This window comes from Dreissena polymorpha, chromosome 7 (genome assembly GCF_020536995.1).
Source record: "Dreissena polymorpha isolate Duluth1 chromosome 7, UMN_Dpol_1.0, whole genome shotgun sequence".
In the NCBI taxonomy this organism is placed as follows: domain Eukaryota; kingdom Metazoa; phylum Mollusca; class Bivalvia; order Myida; family Dreissenidae; genus Dreissena; species Dreissena polymorpha.
Genome location: NC_068361.1, coordinates 4,097,688 through 4,122,163, shown reverse-complemented (window position 1 = coordinate 4,122,163; position 24,476 = coordinate 4,097,688). Strand labels below are relative to the sequence as shown.

The 24,476-nt window shown below is 34.9% G+C and overlaps 1 protein-coding gene across 6 annotated transcripts in view; it reads right to left on the bottom strand.

Annotated features, from left to right (window-relative positions):
- Positions 1 to 7,982: 7,982 nt before the first annotated feature.
- LOC127838745 (uncharacterized) overlaps positions 7,983 to 24,476 on the bottom strand; it is a 40,663-nt gene continuing 24,169 nt past the window's right edge. For 4 of the 6 annotated variants that reach the window (XM_052366718.1, XM_052366719.1, XM_052366720.1 and 1 more), the window contains one exon: positions 7,983 to 19,068. In XM_052366718.1, the coding sequence (XP_052222678.1) occupies positions 15,778 to 19,005 (3,228 nt within the window). In that variant the 5' untranslated portion in view covers positions 19,006 to 19,068 and the 3' untranslated portion in view covers positions 7,983 to 15,777. The remainder of the gene's footprint in view (positions 19,069 to 24,476) is intronic. The other 2 variants (XR_008029933.1, XM_052366723.1) reach the window with 2 other exon arrangements.

Genomic DNA, 24,476 nt, shown 5'->3' with positions numbered 1-24,476 from the left:
GTGTTTTGAAACTGATTTTTGTTAAATGAACCTTTATAAAGATCATTGTGCAAGTTGTTTTGATACTGGCAGAGAAGTTCCTCTTTTTTTAAGATGGTTATTCTCACCCCTGGCTATAAAAAAACAAGAGATGTGTTCGTCAGAAACACAATGCCCCCTATTGCGCCGCTTTGAAATGATTTTTTATACCTTTGACCTTGAAGGATGACCTTGACCTTGAACTTCCACCACTCAAAATGTGCAGCTTCATGATAACGCCGCTTTGAAATGATGTTTTTTTACCTTTGACCTTGAAGGATGACCTTGACCTTAAAGGATGACCTTGACCTTGAACTTCCACCACTCAAAATGTGCAGCTTTATGAGAACACCGCTTTTTTATTTTTTTATTTTTTTTGACCTTTGACCTTGAAGGATGACCTTGACCTTTACCTTTCACCACTCAAAATGTTTAGCTCCATGAGATACACATGCATGCCACATATCAAGTTTCTATCTTCAATATTGAAACAGTTATGGCAAATGTTAAAGTTTTCGGACGGACAGACGCCATAAATTTGACATTTGACCTTGAAGGATGACCTTGACCTTTCACCACTCAGAATGTGCAGCTCCATGAGATACACATGCAAGCCAAATATCAAGTTGCTATCTTCAATAGTGAAAAAGTTATGGCCAATGTTAAAGTTTTTTTCGGACGGACAGACTGACTGACATACTGACGGACAGTTCAACTGCTATATGCCACCCTACCGGGGGCATAAAAATCACATACATGTTTGTGGTGAAGTGCAATACTTTTATATTATTATCTCTTTGTCTAGTTTGTACTATGTACTTGTTTATTTAAGCTTCACTGGCAGCCTACCATTGAATCAACGAATATAAAAGACTCAATAATTTTCTTGGTTTTAAATCAGAATTAACAAGAAATATCTTTAAAAAAAGATATACGGCGTTGATAGTTCAATGAATGAGATCAAGGATAGCGAATGTCTTTTTTCTGTGCAGTTCTTAGCTGCATCACACGCAGTACGGGATGTTACGCGGAGTTTTCGCGGCTTATTTTACATTATTACATATTGCTGGTCATAAACCTATAGATACAAAACAGAAAACCAAAAGAAGAATGGAAGTGAAATTAAAACATACGAGTCAACCGGCCACACGAGAAGTATCCGTATTTATAGGCGCGTTCTTCGAACAAACCTGTTTTAGTGGTTTGTCGGGCATTGCTATTTGATTCGATTATTAACAGTATCGATAATCATCGCGCTCATGCTTAATACATTGGTCAATATGGTGGAATAATTATTGTTAAATTAATCAAAAATAATATTTATTATTGTATTGTTGAAAACACATTAAGAATCTACATATATCTGGTCTAAAGAAAATTCCAGGTCACCTAGTTCACGGATAGCGTATTTATTATATAACTATTATTTTACTGGCCGCGAACTCCGGTGATGACCTGTATATAAACTCTGACATTCATACACTGGCCGCGAATTGACCCGATACCTCGCGGGTTGAAATGCAATGTATTAAAGTGAGGCCTCGCTTCCACTGCTCTTTATACTTTTACATGTTAACATGTTGACAAGAATATGGAAGTAAGTACTAAATATGAGAACATAGCCTTTAAGTATAAACGCGTTGCGCTGGTAATTTTCTGAAAATAAAAGGTGCACGCACAAACTGTATTGATGTCGAGAATTGAGTGTTAAACTGTTCTATCTATTAAGCCTTTTCATTAGAAATAAAATTGTTTCATGCAGTAAAACAGTGTTACAAAGACGCGGATATGTTTCCAATGTTCTGGTGGTATACTCAAATCAGCCAATGGAATAAATGAAGTGTATTCATTCGTACCTAGCCGCGGGAAATTTTATTTGAATTTTATTGGACACTTACAAAGGTCAGGTAAGGTGAAAAGCTGGCTTAATACAGCTTACGCCGAAAAATAATGAACCCAAGCACAATATTACACTGGGGGCATGAGAACATTATAATAGCTTCTCCTATAATGTTATGATATCACCATACAAATGTTTGAAAATATTGCCTTGATCAGTTATCAATCATAACAAGTACAAAAGTACGTGTATGTATGTTTGAAATGTCACTGAACAATGTCATCACAAAATAATCTGTTTTATTGTTTCTATTGACATATTAGTCATAGAGCATTTAGTGTTCAGAGCGGTGCATTCTAAAAATTGTTTGATAATTTAATTATAAGATTAAGTTTACATTCGTGTATTTGTATCAATGATTTTTCCTGTTTCAATTGTTGGTTGCTAACAGACTGTTTCCAGGAGGAGAAAACGCCCATGGACCTCGCGCCTGTGAATTTGAGACGAACTCTTCAAAAGCACAGAGAGGAGATGCAGATCATTCCCGTAGACAGATAGATGGGGGAGGCGTCGTGGACACAGGTGGTAAGCGTGTGGCTATGATATTAATTAGTGAAAACATCATTTTGAATGATAAATAATCATATTATAACGAAAAATTAACTTTTCTGAAAAAAAATATTTCACTATCAAATATATATATAACAAGGTATGCAACTCAAAATCAGCCCAAAACGGGGTGCATCGCTTTGAACAGCCATATCTTCATCAATTTTGCAGCGATTTTCACGATCTCGGTCTTATTCAACGCAGAAATGAATTTCCTTTCTGGAAATGTATATGTCTTGCAATATTTTTACAAATGCTGGGTCAACTTTTAAGAAATAACACGATACATAACACGCATGACCCAGTTGACAGTGATCATGTATTCTTCATGAATGAAACTCCAGTTGTAAAGACACACCTCCGCATTGGACCAATGAAATCACTCGTATGTTTAAAATGTCAGTTAGTTGAAATGTATGTAAACAAAGGTTTCAAACGGCGCTGGACAGTTAGTCTTGATGCAGAATGTAACGACAAGAACGGTAATAATGTTTTTTCATACGTTTTATTGAATTATGGTATCGAACTACATGAACTTTATAGGGAAGTTGCCCTTTACTCCGTGAAGATTTCAGTCTTAAAGACAGCATGATCACTGTCAACTGGGTCATGCGTGTTGTGTATCGTGTTATTTCTCAAAAGTTGACCCAGCATTTGTAAAAATATTGCAAGACATATACATTTCCAGAAAGGAAATTCATTTCTGCGTTGAATAAGACCGAGATCGTGAAAATCGCTGCAAAATTGATGAAGATATGGCTGTTCAAAGCGATGCACCCCGTTTTGGGCTGATTTTGAGTTGCATACCTTGTTATATATATATTTGATAGTGAAATATTTTTTTCAGAAAAGTTAATTTTTCGTTATAATATGATTATTTATCATTCAAAATGATGTTTTCACTAATTAATAGCATAGCCACACGCTAACCACCTGTGGTCGTGGACAGTATCATCATTTACTACGAACAATCACAAAGAAAGTTGGCATTTTTTCAGCAATAGAAAAACACTACTTCACTGAACTGCGAGGAAATCTGTGTTATTATAAGGATAGTGAGAGCGAGTTGGTCAATAATAGCATAACAAAATGATTGGTTGAGTGCACGTAGATCTAAATGATTGGTTGAGTACATTAAGAAGAATAAAATGTATTTTGTTGATAAATAAAGGTATGTATTAACATCTTACTTCTGAGTACAAAAAAACGATAAGTAAGAAATAATACATTAATTACAAATAATTTGCTTGTAAATTGTGTAATTATGTTAGTAGCTGTTTTTCCATTGTAATTAGTTAAGCAAATATATTACCTTTATTTGTCCCGTTCTCGCATATCTGCACATTTCTTTTTAGTTCTCTGCGCATGTTTAACTTTAATGGTTAAAGTTGACATTTTTAAGCTCAATGTGCTTATGGCGAGCTTTTGTGATTGCCTTTTGTGCGTCGTTCGTTGTCAACATTTACCTTTTTAAAACTCTAGAGGCTACATTTATGGTCCTTCATAAAACTTGGTTAGAACATGTATCCCATTGATATCTTGGAGGAGTTCCAAAATGGGTCACGTTAGGTCAAACACTAGGTCACTAGATCAAATTAAAGAAAAAGCTATTTAAAACTTAAGAAGTCACATTTGTTGTTGAATCTTCATGAAACTTTGTCAGAACATTTGCACTTATAATATCTCAGTGTTGGAAAATGGGTCCGTTTCGTTGTAAAATCTGACCGCCAGGGGGCGAGGCAGTTTTCCTTATAAGGATATAGTAAAACCTTGTTAACACAAGTCTCATTTATTGTCCAATCTTCATGACACGTGGTTAGAACATTTGTTCTAATGATATCTTGAATGAGTTTGAAAATAGCTCCGGTCCTTTAAAAAACATGGCCGCCAGGGTGTGAGGCATTTTTCACTTAAATGGCTATAGTTAAACCTTTTTAAAACTCTATAAGTCACATTTTAAGTCATATCTTTATGAATATTGGTGAGAATATTTGTTCTAACCATATCTGGGCTGAGTTTGAACATAGTTCCGGTCTGTTGAAAACCATTGTCGCCAGGGTTGAGGCAGTTTTCGTTATATGGCTATAGTAAAACCTTGTTATCCCCCACCAAATACAGAGAGATATAGAATTGGCGTTGTCCGTCCGTCTTTCCGTCTGTCACACAATTTTGAAATTTGCGTGGGATATCAATTCAACAAATTTGCTAGTTAACATTATAGAAGTTACAATTACAGTCCAATCTTCACGAAACTTTGGTAAGATCATTTGTTCGAATGATATTTTGGCTGAATTTCGAAAATGTTTTCTGTTCCTTGAAAAACATGACCGCCATGGGGCAGTTTTCCTTATATGGTTATCCCGAAACCTTGGCAATGCTCTAATGGCAACATTTATTGGCCAATCTTCCTAAAACCTGGTCATAACATTTGTCCCAATAAAATCTCCCCTGAGGTTGAAATGGGTCATTTGAGCTTAAATGAGAGGTAACTATGTGAAATTGAAGAAAGCATCTTCAAGGCCGTTAATCACGCGCGCCACCTCTTTTTTGAGATGCATTTATGAATGAGCCAATGCAACTTCCGAGGTGGCGCTCAGGCCCGGATGTTTTGAAATTTAAAGGATAATTTTACAGGGTGATTAGATTTAATATGTTTTTCAACACATTTCGCAATATTAAAAAAATCAGCCAATGTAGTGCGATTCAGCGATTAGAAATTCATCTAAACATGTACAGAAACATACAATCACAACCCATTTGGAAACATGAGGACCTTTATAAGTTGTGGCATGGTAGGATTCGTAAAAGCAAATCGATGTATTTTGCCTGTGTGAAGAGCAAATTCCCTGCCAATTAAATCACTCATTACATAAAAAGATTGCTTTGAACCTGTACACGTTAATGCCTGTACAAACACATCGGCTTCTAGCCTTCTAATGGATATATTTGCATTTTTCAAAAAGAGATGGAGCCAATGCCAATGAGGTGGCGCTCAGATTAGAAGGTGGCGCCAATGCACATTTATTGCTTTTTAAAGTGAATATTGTATGTTAAGGTTTCTATTATGTTTACAGGACTTACATTTGTTTTTTGGTAAGTTGACTACTTCAGCACATTTGAGTCGCGTGCGTTTTTAAGTAGAAAAAGTAGTTTTCTAATAATGTATTGATGGATTTAAACGTTCTTCTTTGTAAGAAAGCAACATTTAACATGTATTATATATAAATGTTAACGATTAAAAGACCGAGCTATCTTTATTTTTTTGGAATTGATATCGGGAAAAACATCATAAATTAGCCCAATAAAGATTCGTTAACCTTGGCCTTTTAGTAAATTAAGCATTTGGATTAACGGCTACAAATCATAGTTTCAAGAATAAATGTTATCTTATACTTATTTCGTGAATTATCATACTGTATACAAATATTAATGTCGATAAATTATTTTGATAATGTTGAACATTAAGTTATAGGTTTGGTTGAGTATTACAAATTTATGGTATAAATTGTACAATATGTTTTATTCATGTTGGTGACTTCTTAATTGAGTTGATCACTTATATATTTAAACAACTACATCATATTTATTATAGATTGTGTTTATGTTCTGTAAAGATTTTGGCCTTCGCATGTACGTTGAAAATAAATTTAATATAACAAATAACATTATTTATCAAATCTACGTCATGTGATAATGCCATTGAGATACGACTTTTAATTGATAAATTCTGCATTGGCGCCACCTCCTATCATTAGCGCCACCTCCTTAGCATTAGCTCCATCTCTTTAGGAAAAATGCAAAATTTTCTACTACGTCGACAAGAAGCCAATATTTTTGTGCACGCGGCATCTAATGTATGTTGTACGCAATCGTTTGACGCCGTTAGCGATTTAATTGGATGGACATTTTCTCGGCACACAGGAAAAACTCATCGAAATGCTTTTTATAACTCCACCATTCCACAACTTATTAAGGTTCTCACATTTTTAAATGGGCTGAGAATGTACATGTCTGTACATTTTTGGATGAATCAATCTTCGCTGAATCGCACTACATTGCCCGATTTTAAAAATAGTGCGAATTATTTAAAAATAAAACATAAAAGCTAATCATCCTGTAAAATTGTCCATGAAATTTCATAACATCCGGGCCTGATCGCCACCTTGGAAGTTGCATTGGCTCATTTATTAATGCATCGCAAAAAAGAGTTGGCGCGCGTGATTAACGGCCGTGATCTTTATACTCCAGAAGTCACTTTCTTTGAATCGCACTACATTGCCCGATTTTAAAAATAGTGCGAATTATTAAAAAAAAAAAAACATAAAAGCTAATAATCCTGTAAAATTGTCCATGAAATTTCATAACATCCGGGCCTGATCGCCACCTCGGAAGTTGCATAGGCTCATTTATTAATGCATCGCAAAAAAAGAGGTGGCGCGCGTGATTAACGGCCGTGGTATATTCGGTAATAAATTTTACTGGGTATGTCTACCAGGTAACTACCAGTTAACTATAAATAACGCCAGTAGATTGATCATCATCGGCACGTGGTAAACACAGGAATGCAAATTTTGCATGCGTAGTGAATTGTATACATGTTATATATAAAATGATCAATCTACTTGCGTTATTTATAGTGTATATATCGTTATGTCATCTATTTTCGCGATGTACTTTCGATTTCACATCGCGAAATTTTATTACAGAATATACTGAAAATATGAATTGTTTCAAGTAATGTAATATACCAGTCGTGAAATTTTAATCAATATAAACTAGTAATTGTAAAAAAAAATACGGTATTTTAGAACTTTTCTTTTTTCGTCATTCGTGGTTGACAGTCCCTTTATATAATATGAGCTGCCCTATTGTATTCAGATCAGTTCCATTTAATTCAAGCAATTAGGTACTGAGGTGTCGCGCGGCAAATCTATTTTCAATAACTTTATGTAATATAATAAAACTTACCTAAAAATATGCGCATTTTCCTTTGAAGGAATGCTAATTATATTGTCTTATCTAATTGGAGTAGTACCGGTTCATACAAGTTATCAGACCGGAATTACTTGACAATATACCCGGAACGACTTGACACAATATACTTAATAGTTATTCAACACACTAAAAACCTCACTTAATTCGCTGTTATTCAGTTTATTTATCATAAAGATCTAGCGCGGAAACAAACATCACCTTAGAAAATGTTTAATCAGAAGACAACAACTCCCAGAATAAAATCATCTGACCAGTATGACCTGAAAACGTTTACATGTCTTTCCTAAATACAATTAAGGGTCTTTTGTTCATGAGATCTCACTAAAAAACTAATTACTTACTTAAAGGACGAATTTTTGTGTATAATACAAACCGGGTGGCTGCTGAATTAGTAAACATATGGACAGACAAAGCAGCGACTATATTCTTCATTTTCGAGTGTAAAGAATCAACATTTATGTACATACTGTAGTATTTTACATAAAGATTTTGAGCTTAACAGTGTAATAACAAATAACAATACAGTACAGACTTTTATTACACATAAACTAAGTTTCTAGTGTTAAATAAAATGATAATACAACATACATGAATATAGTTAAGCCTTTGTTTGCAGAAATATAATCTAGTTATTGCTGAACTTTATAAGATTCATTTTGTATTTAAACAAAAACTTGTTTTATTTCACATGTTAACAGTGTATCAGGCAATATATGGAACTGCTTTATTATGTTGTTGTAATAAATAAAATATAACACTAATTTTTAAAGAACAAAAAATAATACTATTTGAATCTCAAGTACATAATATTTTAGTAGTACACAAAATACCGAATTATATTTATTCTTAATGTTTATGCAACAACTATACCAGCATACAATAGTTACAAAACAAGGTTAAATACAGCCTTTTACTTTATGCCATTATGTATTCAGTCTTAGGTTATACATATAACACAATTGTACATTACTATGAGTATAAAACATACATGTTTATAACCTTAGAACCTTATGTGCATTTGCAAATAACATTGTTTATACTTTAACACTACAATTACATTCAGCATACAGTTACCGAAACAACTTATTATTCTTTTAAATAGTGTGTTTTTTTACATGCAATAAATTAAGATAAATTAGATTGCCTTGATCACCTCTAAATTGTATTATTTGTTAACATACCATTTTAAAAGCATGACAGAACAAGGGCTGTTTGTAAAACATGCATGCCCCCCATATGGGCTGTCAGTTGTAGTGGCAGCCATTGTGTGAATACGTTTTTTGTCACTGTGACCTTGACCTTTGACCTGAAAATTGATAGGGGTCATCTGCCAGTCATGATCAATGTACCTATGAAGTTTCATGATCCTAGGCGTAAGCATTCTTGAGTTATCATCCCGAAACCATTTTACTTTTTCAAGTCACTGTGACCTTGACCTTTGACCTAGTGACCTGAAAATCAATAGGAGTCATCTGCCAGTCATTATCAATGTACCTATGAAGTTTCATGATCCAAGGCGTAAGAATTCTCGAGTTATCATCCTGAAACTATTTTACTGTTTCGAGTCACTGTGACCTTGACCTTTGACCTAGTGACCTGAAAATCGATAGGGGTCATCTGCCAGTCATGATCAATGTTCCTATGAAGTTTCATGATCATATGCGTATGCATTTTTGAGTTATCATCCGGAAACCATTTTACTGTTATGAGTCACTGTGACCTTGACCTTTGACCTAGTGACCTGAAAATCAATAGGGGTCATCTGCCAGTCATTATCAATGTACCTATGAAGTTTCATGATCCTAGGCCTAAGCATTCTTGAGTTATCATTCAGAAACTATTTTACTATTTCGAGTCACTGTGACCTTGACCTTTGACCTGGTGACCTGAAAATCAATAGGGGTCATCTGCCAGTCATGATCAATGTACCTATGAAGTTTCATGATCCTAGGCCTAAGCGCTCTTGAGTTATCATCCAGAAACCATCTGGTGGACAGACCGACGGACGGACGGACAGACCGACCGACATGAGCAAAACAATATACCCCCTCTTCTTCAAAGGGGGGCATAAAAAGATATAAGTTGGTTTTACCCAAGTAAGTGACTTTCAAACTAACATGAAAAAACACTAAACACATATGGCATGAACTGTGTTTTAATCATGCATAATATATGATTACCACCTATACATACATAAAAACATTAATTATAGAATCATGAAAGAGCCACCTTCAAAATATTTTTTTTATTCTTTTAAAATCATATTGATGTCAGAGTGCTTTAAAAGGAAGATGCATTAAAATAGGCATATACATGAACTATTCAAATAGAAATATACAATTATAAAATATATCAATATGAACAGTGATTTGTGTCATTTATACATGTTTTGTTGCGGAACGGATATATATATATTTTGGTATAACACAGTTAGAATTTTTCAATGTCTGCTAATGTAACACTACGCGACTTGTCAATAAGCGATCAATGCCCCCAAATATAAGTACCTGTTTTGGGGGAAGAAAGCGTTATAGTCCTTACACTCTGCATTTAATCTAAAAGGCCTTTATAACTATACATGTATTAAACATCATTTGAAACCTATATACTAATTATGTTCTTCCATGAAAAACAAGAGCTGTCAGAAGACAGCACGCTCGACTTTTCGAATGCTTGAAAATATTAGGTAAGCTATCATGGGGAAATTGTTCATATTCAATAAGGTCAAGGTAATATAGTCATATTCTAAATGGAAGAGGACCATAATTGAAACATAATGATTGCTAATGTTTTAAAGAAGTGGGACATTATAGATGATTCTGAGTTCAGGTATATTTTCCACAATCTATTGAACATTTTTAAAGACATAAAACAAACTAATAAGATTATATTTCAAGTTTGATAGCAATAGCTTGGGTGGGATGGTTGGACGGTCTTTCAAAAATAAAATAATAAAAGTTTGTGGTTTTTTACCATGTTTTTTTTTTATTATCTATTTGTGTGTGTGGGGAGATGATATTTAAACAATAAGAAAAAACAAAAGCTGTGTTCGTGAAACACAATAAACCCTACTGCCCCGCTTTGAAGCCATGTATTTGACCTTTGACCTTGAAGAATGACCTTGACCTTTCACCACTAAAAATGTGCAGCTCCATGAGATACGCATGCATACCAAATATGGAGTTGCTATCTTCAATATTGCAAAATTTGACCTTTGACCTTGAAGGGTAACCTTGACCTTTCACCACTCAAAATGTTCAGCTCCATGAATACACATGCATGCCAAATATCAAGTTGTTATCTTCAATATTGCAAAATTTGACCTGTGTCCTTGAAGGATGACCTTGACTTTTGACCTTTCACCACACAAAATGTGCAGTTCCATGAGATACGCATGCATGTGAAATATCGAGTTGCCATCTACAATATTGCAAAATTTGACCTTTGACCTTGAAGGATGACATTGACTTTTCACCACTCAAAATGTGCAGCTACATGAGATACACATGCATGCCAAATATCAAGTTGCTATCTTCAATATTGACCAATGTTTAAGTTTTCGGACGGACGCACAGACTGACGGACAGTTCAACTGCTATATGAAGTTATGGCAATGTAACCAAAATTTACTTGAGAATCAAGGTCATTCAAATGTCAAGGTCAAATTCAACTTGCCAGGTACAGTTCCCTCATGATAATAAGAAAGTATTTGAAGTTTGAAAGGAATAGCCTTGATACTGTAGAAGTAAAGTGGATCTTAACACAAAATTAAACAAAATATTCAAAGTTACTAAGTAAAAAAAGGGCCATAATTCCGTCAAAATGCCAACCAGTTATGCAACTTGTCCTGTACAGTCCCCTTATGATATTTAGCGAGTGTTCCAAGTCTGAAAGCAATAGCTATGATTCTTTAGGAGTAAAATGGACCAAAACACAAAACTTAACCAAAATTTCAATTTTGTAAGTATAAAAGGGGCCATAATTCTGTCAAAATGCCAGTCAGAGTCACATAACTTTACCTGCACAGTCCTCTTATGATAGTTAGTAAGTGTTGGAAGTATGAAAGCAATAATTTGATACTTTAGGAACAAAATGAACCTAAACACAAAACGTAACCAACTTTTCAATTATCTAAGTATAAAAAGGGAACATAATTCCTACAAAATGCTTGATACAGTTGTCTGCTCTTGTTTATAGATTGTGGTCATTTTGGTAAAGAAGAATGCAAAATATAAAAGCAATATGACAAGGTACATAGAAAATATACGAGGTGGTACGGAAACTTTAACATAGATTTAAAGCGAAAAAAAGGGCCATATTTCTTACAAAATGCTTGATACAGTTGTCTGCTCTTGTTTATAGGTTAGGGTTATGTTAATAAAGAAGTATGCAAAATATAAAAGCAATATGTCAAGGGACATACAAAATATTTGAGGTGGTACGCAAACTTTAACATTCAAACGCTCACGGGAACGACAACGTGGGGGTGAGTAGGATAGCTCCACTATATATATTTCATATATAAAAGTTGAGCCAAAAAGGGCCATAATTTTTACAAAATGCTTGTTACAGTTGTCTGCTCTTGTTTATAGATTAGGCAAGAAGTATGCAAAATATAAACGCAATATGTCAAGGGACATAGGAAATATTTGAGGTGGTACGCAAACTTTTCAATGCTAACGGGAACGCTAACGCTGACGCCGGGGTGAGTAGGATAGCTCCACTATATATATTTCATATATAATAGTCGAGCTAAAAAGTAACACTCTTATCAAAATTACAGTCCAAGAGACAGGTTTTTCTCGCTATGATATCCTTTTAGTGGTGACATTAAGCTTAAAAGCTTCCTTGTCCTCAATTTCATAAACAATTTTTCATGAAAACAGCATAGGAGATATATAGCAAACTTGGAAATACAGGCTAAAAGATTAAATTCATGTCAGTTTGTGTGATATGAACCTTTAGTTGGCATGACTGGCAAGTGCCTTGTTCACAAGGTTTCAATAAGCAAACAATTTGACCATTTTCCAACTTAGTTTAATATGACAAGTTCCTGCCTAATAACAAGTCAGCAAATTTTGAAATTTTGAATTTGTTCAACATTTTTCAAAGTAAATTTCATGTGATAAGTTCTTTCCCACTAACAAGTCACTTTGCGTAAAAATGTATCTCGTTTTGTTTATAATCATCTATTATGCCTCAATATCTTGTATCAACTATAGATTTATAAGACGTTCCTCGATATTGAAATGTTTTATTGACAACACAAACAGGACATGCCCTTGTACACATTATTAAGTTTTAATTTAATTTTGTGAATATTTTAAGAAAAAGGCTCTTTATAAACAAGTAGGGTGGTGCCTTCTAACTTCTATAGTGTGCCTTGTAAGGCAACTCAAACACAAGGGAAACAAATTCATTAAAATTAAAACAAAACATGTGTCTGAAGTAAACTCAAAAGAAAAGGAAACTAAACAACAAGGTATCAACATACAATGATTAAGAGGCTCCTGTTTATAATGAGAGGAAATCTAAAGAACCTAATCACATAAGCATACAATTGTTAAACGTATGTTATATAAAATACAATTTAATGATGATACACAAATCATTCTTGTTTCAATCAGTCCTTTTTCAATAAAACTTTCTTCATAAAAGTTGCACATTTAAAAAAATATACAATGGTTTCCGATACACTTAAAGGTAACCAATGGCCATTTGTTAAAAAATAATAAACAAGAGATGTGTTTGTCAGAAACACAATTCCCCCTACTGCGCCGCTTTGATTTAATTTTTTGATTATATCCCTTTGAAAATTATTACTTCCCTAGTAAATAATGATCAGTACCTGCCAAATGATAAATAAAACTTATCTCCCTTTAAAGCTTGTTACTTCCCTTGGATTTGATTTTTTTTTACCTTTGACCTTGAAGGATGACCTTAACCTTTCACCACCCAAAATGTGCAGCTCCATGAGATACACATGCATGCGAAATATTAAGTTGCTATCTTCAATATTGCAAAAGTTATAGCCAATGTTAAAGTTTTCGGACGGACGGACAGACAGACAGTTCAAATGCTATATGCCACCCTAACGGGGGCATAAAAACATCTACATACATGTACTACGGTTTCTTATGTGTAATTAAAAATTATCATTATGTATGAAATCATTGGTTAAATAATAACATCATTACATAATAGTTGTGGTCGCAAAGTTTGCTTTAAAGGACTTCACATGTTAAAGCCTTACTTAACAAGAGTACATAAGAAATGGATAAAAAGGTTAAATACCTATCAGAAAATCAATTTAAAATATCACGGTGCCTATACCACGTGACTTTTTAAGATCTGTGTTGGGAGAATGAAGCGCGACCCTGTTAACATTTTTAAGGATGTCTTTTTAAATTCCTGAGAGTTTTCTATAGGTATCATTATCTTTTTAAACAAATAAGTATTTTTTCAGTAAAGTGCAACCCCGCTTTTGTAATATGAAGTCCCCACTGATCTGACATTTTTCTAACCGTTCAAACGCGTGGTTGCACTTTCCTGAAAAAATACTTATTTGTTTAAAAAAAATTATGATACCTATAGAAAACTCTAACGAATGAGCGGGCTCTCCACTTTATCCCATTAAAAATGGTGGAATATTTAAAAAGACATCCTTAAAAATGTTAAATAGTTCACGCTTTATTCTCCCAACACAGATCTTAACAAATTTAGGGACAAAATTGTCACAAAACCAGGTTTTCAATTTGAAAAAAAAAGCCTGATAAAGGGAGACAATTCAAAATGTGCATTGTTACTGATTGTTCCTAGTTACCCCCCTTTTGTCAAATTCAATCTATTTTCTCAAAGTGTGACCTTGACCTCGGAGATATCAACGTAATTCTTTCGCATGACACACCGTCCAATGATGGAGAACAAATGTGCCTAATGATTTTAAAATCTCACAATGAACGACATAGTTATGGCCCAGACAAGCTCATTTATGGCCATTTTTGACCTTTGAACTCAAAGTGTGACCTTGACATTGGAGATATCGACATAATTCTTTCGCATGACAGACCGTCCAATGATGGTGAACAAATGTGCCAAATGATTTTAAAATCTCACAATGAACGACATAGTTTTGGCCCGGACAAGCTCATTTATGGCCATTTTTGACCTTTGAACTCAAAGAATGACCTTGACCTTGGAGATATTGACGTAATTCTTTGCGTGACACACTGTCCAATGATGGTGAACAAATGTGCCAAATGATTTTAAAATCTCACAATGAATGACATAGTTATGGCCCAGACAAGCTCATTTATGGCCATTTTTGACCTTTGAACTCAAAGTGTGACCTTGACCTTGGAGATATGGGCATAATTCTTTCGCGCGACACACCGTCCAATGATGGTGAACAAATATGGTACATGATTTTAAAATCTCACATTCAACGACATACACGTAGTTATGGCCCAGACAAGCTCATTTATGGCCATTTTTGACCTTTCAACTCAGTGTGATCTTGACCTTGGAGATATCGACATAATTCTTTCGCGCGACACACCGTCGAATGATGGTGAACAAATGTACCAAATGATTTAAAAAAATCTCACAATGAACGACATATTTATGGCCCAGACAAGCTTGTTCCACCAGCCCGCCGACATTCGCCAATCTAATAACCAGTTTTTTCCTTCGGAAAACCTGGTTAACAAGACTATTGCCAATCAATATTAGTCCCCTACATACCATATTGCCATCTGTCCATGTTTCAAGTTTCATGAAAAAATCTGAAGAACTTTGTAAGTTATTGCAGGATCCACCATTTTCAGCAAAATTTCTAGTCTATTTGTTTCCATAGCAACCACAATTCTTGACGTAGGCACAAAATGAAATGACGTGCATAATCTCCATATTGCCATCTGCTTATGTTTCAAGTTTCATGAAAAAATATGAAGAACTTTTAAAGATTTCACAGGATCCAGAAAAGTGTGACAGACAGACTGACAGACAGAGCAGAGCGCAAACCATATAGTCTCCGGTAGGGGACTAATAAAGCACAATAGTATTTTTAGTCCACCGAAAAGCACTCCCGTGTCAGCACAGAATCACTGAAAAGCACTCAATTTCTCTATATATACATGGGGTAGTTTGCCAACATAATGAATATGATATACGTTCAGTACTGTTTTGTCATGCATAAGATAAGAAACTCCCTGGACATAAATTGCTCAAAAATTCCTTGAGGGATGCATTAGCTTACAATACAAACAAATATTAATTTCTCAGTTCATTTAGTGACATAAAACTCACATAATTTTTTATGAGGACTCCAGTTCCAGAAGTCGTAATTCAAAATATTTCCGTGAACCTTTTTGAAATCTGTTAAATGTACTATCAAGAGTGAGAAGTTCCAATTTAGCAATCGTCGAAAGGTTGCACATTCCAATCTCTTTAAGTTTGTTGTAAATATCTTTTTTTTCGTCCTCAGAATATTCCGTCAGAATTGTCCGTTGTTTACATTCTGTGATAAATTTCGCCTGAGTTAGTATTTGTAGCCTGTCTGTCAGAAACCCAGTTTCTGTAACATATTCGTTTTCAACCAATATGTCAAACACTTTGTTGTCATTAGGTTTCAATCCAGCAAAGTCATTGGCTTTGATAGGTCGAAATTCAAAGGACAGGCATGGCTTCATGTTGGAAGATCTGAAGGCAAGCACAAATACAACAGTGATTTCGTTTGAAAACATTTTTAAAAAGTCTTTTTTGCCTATACCTTCGAGCTTCTTTTTAAGCAACTGTCTGTATACATCCTTACTCTTAGTTTTCGTTGCATGTTCCCACCAAAGCGACAGATGTTCGTTATGACCTCGTTCGAGATCATGCCACATCAATTCGGCTGAATTTCGTATCTGTGCACATGATTCTCTTGTGGTGTGATTTAATTCATCTTTAGTGTGTATCAAGAATGTCTTCTTTGTTTTTTCTTCATGAATAACAATATCAAACAACTCTACGTTATTCGAAAGAATTCTGTCACCGGGAAAAACAACGTATCCCGGTTGTTCACAAAAAAGAAACAGCTCATTGAAATCTCCTTCCTTAAGTGGCATCATACATTTTAAGAAACATAAAATATCGTTTTCTTTCAGATCCAAATTTGGAAAATTACTTACAACTTCAGACAACAACTCTTCATGTAACACTGGATTCAGGACAGTAAATGTGTCATTTGTTCGATCACACACTTGCACAGGCTTTTTGAGCAATTGTTGCATTGTAGGTGTTGCAGAAACGCCAGATCTACACGCCCATAAAATTTTACGAGCTGATTCTTCTTTTCTTTGTGATTTCTTTTTCTTGACTCCATCCGGTTTTTCAGTTGTTGAAGTTTTGAGAGAAGGATCTAAAGATTTCTTCTTTTTTTCTTTTTTTTTTTCTTGTTCTTTTTTTTTCTTGTAATCTTTGCAAAGTTTGGCTATGCCAGGAATCACATAGCTTTTCTCAGTCAAACAGACCTCGTCGTTTATGACGATGTTTATTTTTTTACATAACATTTCCAACAGACGTTTCAACTCTTCATTGTTCATGTTTAGGATCTTGCAGTGTTTTTCTACATCAATATCAGATTTATATTGCCATGGAAACTTGAGAATTTTGGAAAGAATATCTTTTTCATCGTCCTGAAAGTGACAGTTTTCTACAAGAATGCTAAAATTTCTGTCGATATTAAAAAAGAATGAACTGTGAAATTTAAACCACTTGTTTGACAGTCTATAGTACATGGTGTCGCCGTCTACTACGCACCCATGTATGAAATTTTGAATGGGCTCAGCTTTGATTTTATCTGGTGTGGTGAAAGACAGTTTGATAGCATTATTTTCCAACAAATGCCCAAGTCTGGAATCACTACCAACAATAGGTTCCAAGCATAAACTCTCTGAAAAATGGCGTTTAAGTTTGGTAATGACGTCGTGCATTGTAGGAACAGAACGCCATTCCTTTAATGTCTTTAATCCATGTTTAAGAGTGAACGAAGACGAATTTTGAAAATCATGAAAGAAGCGATGACTTAGATACAAGTCATCAATGATTCCATTTTTGATAGTCTCTAAAAACTTTTTGCACATAAGTTTGCTCAGATCTGCCATTTTGGATGTGTCTTTTACTCTTTTAACGTATTCAAATGCTTGAACCAAAGGCCCTTCGGTTTTCGGAATGTTTTCTAATTCGCTAGAAATTGTTTTCAAAACAGCTGCTGATGTAGTTAACCCCATTCTCATTCTAATACACACATTATTAAGTCCAAAGCCTATTCCTATGCTAGATTGTTTGCCACTAACTTTAACTAATAGTTGCCATAATTGTGTATCTTTCCTAATATCACTGGTTATACCGGCAATATACTGTTCCAGTTGGATGTTATGAATGGATTGTTTGGCCTTGAAAAGTGTATTTGTTGAGAGATCAGCTCCAGCCAAGCTGTACCTCTCAATTTTTAGAACATTGTTCTCGTCTATATAATGTTTTGCACAGTTAGTTCTAAATTCAGGATCTGCAAGATGTAGAATAAATTGGTATGTTGATCCATCGCACAATAAGAAAATCTCTGGTTGTCTGTTTTTTAATCTGTAAAATGCCTGAACATTTCCTGATTTTCTGTCTCCTGGAATCTTAGATTGTTCTGATCCTGTAAGTTCTTTCGATATCTTAACAGAATTTGAATTGAATGTATTCTTTGTACTGTGACAAAACCATTCTACATTGAATTCTCCGAACTCATGACATGAATGATCTTTATATGAAAGATTATGGGATTTTGTTAACGTTTCTATAATTGCTTTCTTTAACGATTGCATGTCACGGACGCTTTCTAATCCTGTGAATCGACAATTCATAATTTTGTATATCGACACAAAATTTAAAATCTCTCCTATTATGTCACCAGGACCATTACCTTCAGCATTATCATCACTATTTTCAACGTCACCACTTCCATCATGGTCATGATTACCGTCATCTGCATCACTGCGTTCAAGTTCATCCCTTATTATACCATCTTCAACGTCATGATTACTATCATTCGCATCACTGCATTCACCTTCATCCCTTCTTATACCATCTTCAACATCATGATTACCATCACCCGCATCACTGCCTTCACGTTCATCACTTCTATTTCCATCATCAACGTCATGATTACCATCATCCGCACCACTGCATTCACGTTCTTCCCTTCTTTTACGACCTTCAACGTCATGATTACCATCACCCGCATCACTGCCTTCACGTTCATCACTTCTATTTCCATCATCAACGCCATGATTACCATCGTCCGCACCACTGCATTCACGTTCTTCCCTTCTGTTGACACCTTCAACGTCATGATTACTGTCATATGCATGACCACTATCACGTTCATCACTTCTGTTAATATACTCACTATCTTTAACGTCTTGTTTCGTTTCCGTACCCGAATTTTTTCCGGGTATGGATATACAATACCTCCGAATATCAGTTTTACATGCTTTTTTATTTGGCGTAGCCATATCCTTGTGTGTCTGTTGATATATTTTATCGTCTATTTAAGAAAGGCTTAGGAATAGGATATTCTGAAAAAATGAAAAACATGTTAATGTTATAATGCATTTGACGATTTCACCACGAGGGTAATAATGCACCAATGCGTTTTCCTGAGTTTTTTACCAATATTTTTTGAAATAGTAAGAAAAGAATGATATGGGAAAAACAAAGGTTTAATCATTGACGTGGTTGCTTTGGGTCATTTACCCTACCCCGCAAAGAACACCATTTAAACGTAAATTGATTATACACTATGATATGAATTTGTGAATGTGCATGCCTCCTTTTTCAACTTAAAATTTCTACAAAATGATTATTACAACTGTTTACATATTACGATATAAGGTTTCGTGTATAAGGGGACGGCTCAATAAATTGCTGTGTGTATAAATGTATGAACTTAAACAAGAGCACCGCATAACGGGTGCCACGCTCGGCTGCTGAAGCTTGTCAGAATTTTTTTTTTTTTTTTTTTTTTTTAGAGGTCACAGTGACCTTGACCTTTGACCTAGTGACCCAAAATGGGTGTGGTGTGTAGAACTCATCAAGGTGCATCTACATATTAAGTTTCAAAGTTGTAGGTGGAAGCACTTTTATTTTAGAGCCAATGTAAAGGTTTTAGCACGACGCCGGCGGACGGCAGACGGCGGATGACGAGCAGGCTATGACAATACCTCGTTTTTTTTTCGAAAACAGCCTCGCTAATAAAACGGTAGAAACATTCCCATTTACTTTCTTTTGCGCCGTTATTGTAAGATTTTCTTACAATAAGAGATGGGGCCTGAACTTAAATCTGTTTTTATTCAAAGAGCAAGGAAGTCCTTTGCAATGTGTCGCATAGTCCTGACTAGGGCTGTAACGAATCCAAAAAATGTGTTCAGATCCCAATCCGAATAAGGTTTTTACAGTTTTTCGGATTCGGATCCCTCAGATAAGAGAAAATGAGAATTTTCTGTCTAAATTAAAGAAATCAATGTTTAAGAAGTATAATTTGACTAAAAAACATTTATAACAATAAACATAACAAAGTTCTCGTTTAACATCTTTTTTTCTGATTTTTTTTTTTTTCTTAAGAACCCGTAACAGAAGTAATGAAATTTTCCTGTGTTAAAGCAATACTGCAAGGATGTAATTTGTTAAACGCAGCCAGGTTTACACTTTAAATTTAAGTTAGTTGCATGACAGTGACTTCAGGCTTAGACTATTAACAATGAAGTGGCTCATTTATCATTAAAAACTGTTGCACAATATAACAGTTATAATTGAAGAACTTATGTTTTAAAACTTTTAATTGATGTATAATTCTTAATGGAATACCTATGCTCATATACAGTATGGACAATTAATATGTTCAGCAGTGCTAACTCTGGCCTTCAGAAAATAATAGCCATATTTTTTTCCTTAAAAAAAATAATAGCCAAAGCATATGCGGACTTTTCCGCAAAACGGTACTGAAGGCAGAAAGAAAGAAAAACCAAAGAATCTCATTTTATCTATGTTTTATTAAATGTATATCTATTGGATTTAAGTTATAATATATATATATATATATATATATATATATATATATATATATATATATATATATATATATATATATATATATATATATATATAACTTAAAACAAGCATATCAGTGTGTCATTTTCTTACAAAATATTATCATGGCTTTACAATAAAGAATACAATTAATGTTGTGTGTGTAACTTAACAAACCAAATCTCAGCTACAGTTACATACACATAAGAATTACGGGCAGAGGCCCCAACCCACCCAGAGCCCTTACTAATTATACTATTTTTTTATAGTTTTTTCCAATTGCAATTATTCATGAATACACATATTATAAACCACACCTTCCGTATCACCGAGTGTGTATTCGTCATTCTATTTTTGCTATTATATCATAATTGACGTAAAAAATACAGTATCCGACAACGGTAATCCGAAAAATTGTACGCGTTTTGCACATGAAATATGCATAATATACAATATTAATATGCATAAATTAAAATATGCATACTACTTGATCTCTTAATACGACGTTTGCCATCAGCCGCAATATTGTAGGCAGAGGTCAATATCAATTGTAAATGATTTATTCCAAAAAATAACACTTTCGCAATGCTTATCATGTTTACATCAATTAACGTCACAGCGCGTGAGTTAAAATACACCAACCTCAGTGTAATTCCAAACACGTGTTTCGTTAAAATTAGCTGGCCATGGCATATGCCGGGTCCCTATGAATTGGAAAAACCAGGTTACCTGGTTAAAAATTGAAATAATTATTTTAAAGCAGACGACAAACAGCGGTAATTACGGGGATAATTAGTTGATGCGATTAAATAATTATTGCATCACGCAATGCTCAACGTAATCTAATTGCAGAAAAAACGGCGTGAAAAAACAAAACCAGCCGACAATATAAGCGGCGATTTCATGACGATTAAATATTAATTGGCGAAAAATTAACAAAGATCTAACAGTTACAGATAATTGGTAAAGCACGGGGAGATTAAAAACGTTTTTTCAGAACTATATCACTGCTGTCGGACACTGATTGAGAAAAACGCTCTAGGCCACAATGTCGCAAACGTTATTGATGCGTTTATGACAATACACAGGGTCAATGTGTACACAGGTAATCTCGTATCGATTTTTCCTGCTTGATGGCCCGATTTGCAGGCGTTTCGCATTCGCCGGACAACATTTAGAGGCAATTTGTTTATTGATGTAGGAGGATAAAATAATCGCCATTTTTTCTAGACAATTTAAAGAAATAATAGCCAGTTGGATAAAATAATCGCAATTGACGATAATGTCTGGCAGCAGCGTGAGCACTGTGTTCAGGGTTGTCATTAGGAGCCGGCCAGCAGCCCATTTGACCCCCTCAAATGTTATGTAGGCCAGCTCAAATTCGGAAAAAAATAAAACAAGATGTGTTTGTGAAACACAATGTCCCCCTATATGATGTTTGACATTGTAGGATGACCTTGACCTTGTGAAGGATGACATTGACCTTGACCTTTCACCACTCAAAATGTGCAGCTCCATGAGATACACATGCATGCCAAATATCAAGTTGCTATCTTCAATATTGCAAAAGTATTCATAAAATAAGCGATTTGGGCCACATATATTTGACCTCTGACCTTGAAGGATGACCTTGACCTTTCACCACTCAAAATGAGCAGCTCCATGAGATGCACATGCATGCCAAATATCAAGTTGCTATCTTCAATATTGCAAAAGTATTCATAAAATGAGCGATTTTGGCCACATATAATTGACCTCTGACCTTGAAAGATGACCTTGACCTTGACCTTTCACCACTCAAAATGTGCAGCTCCATGAGATACACATGCATGCCAAATATCAAGTTGCTATCTTCAATATTGCAAAAGTATTCATAAAATGAGCGATTTTGGCCACATATATTTGACCTCTGACCTTGAAGGATGACCTTGACCTTGACCTTTCACCACTCAAAATGTGCAGCTTCATGAGATACACATGCATGCCAAATATCAAGTTGCTATCTTCAATATTGCAAAAGTATTCATAAAATGAGCGATTTTGGCCACATATATTTGACCTCTGACCTTGAAGGATGACATTGACCTTGACCTTTCACCACTCAAAATGTGCAGCTCCATGAGATACACATGCATGCCAAATATCAAGTTGCTATCTTCAATATTGCAAAAGTATTCATAAAATAAGCGATTTGGGCCACATATATTTGACCTCTGACCTTGAAGGATGACCTTGACCTTTCACCACTCAAAATGAGCAGCTCCATGAGATGCACATGCATGCCAAATATCAAGTTGCTATCTTCAATATTGCAAAAGTATTCATAAAATGAGCGATTTTGGCCACATATAATTGACCTCTGACCTTGAAAGATGACCTTGACCTTGACCTTTCACCACTCAAAATGTGCAGCTCCATGAGATACACATGCATGCCAAATATCAAGTTGCTATCTTCAATATTGCAAAAGTATTCATAAAATGAGCGATTTTGGCCACATATATTTGACCTCTGACCTTGAAGGATGACCTTGACCTTGACCTTTCACCACTCAAAATGTGCAGCTTCATGAGATACACATGCATGCCAAATATCAAGTTGCTATCTTCAATATTGCAAAAGTATTCATAAAATGAGCGATTTTGGCCACATATATTTGACCTCTGACCTTGAAGGATGACATTGACCTTGACCTTTCACCACTCAAAATGTGCAGCTCCATGAGATACACATGCATGCCAAATATCAAGTTGCTATCTTCAATATTGCAAAAGTATTCATAAAATAAGCGATTTGGGCCACATATATTTGACCTCTGACCTTGAAGGATGACCTTGACCTTTCACCACTCAAAATGAGCAGCTCCATGAGATGCACATGCATGCCAAATATCAAGTTGCTATCTTCAATATTGCAAAAGTATTCATAAAATGAGCGATTTTGGCCACATATAATTGACCTCTGACCTTGAAAGATGACCTTGACCTTGACCTTTCACCACTCAAAATGTGCAGCTCCATGAGATACACATGCATGCCAAATATCAAGTTGCTATCTTCAATATTGCAAAAGTATTCATAAAATGAGCGATTTTGGCCACATATATTTGACCTCTGACCTTGAAGGATGACCTTGACCTTGACCTTTCACCACTCAAAATGTGCAGCTTCATGAGATACACATGCATGCCAAATATGAAGTTGCTATCTTCAATATAGCAAAAGTTATTGCAAAATGTTAAAGTTGGCGCAAACAGACAGACCAACAGACCAACAGACAGACCAACAGACAGACCAACAGACAGGGCAAAAACAATATGTCCCCCACTACTATAGTGGGGGACATAAAAAAAACAGCAAATTTTCACGACAATGACGAGATATTTAGTATTCGTTTATATACTAACTGTCTAAAACGGAAGTAAACAACCGTAACAGAATGAGATATATGTTAACGGCTTTCTCATTGGTCGTATCGATATAATTGTCCAATCGCGGAGCGGGTAACGGGAGTGTACGACTTTGATTCAAGGTCACAAACTGTGACAAAGTTAACATGTCCAAAAAAAGAAAAATAGACGACTTTTTCTTCTGTGTTTCGAGTAAGAACGATAGTTCGCTGTTGAAGTTCTTTTGTTCCAGTTTTGTTAATGTTTATCATTTACCCGCACCTCCGGATAAATGAACTTTCCTGTTACATTTTTTTTTTCGATTTCCGACAAATTTCATTGATGTTTGGTTCTGATGTTTGGTTTCTCCACTGAGTTTTGAACCTCCGAACGGCAAGTGGATTTATTTGCAACCACCTTTTACAGGAGGGTGAGTCTTTCAATAGGATAGATGAAACGCTCTAGCCCCAAACTCTCCTGATTTTTTCATGATTAAGGTCGGCCTTGGCC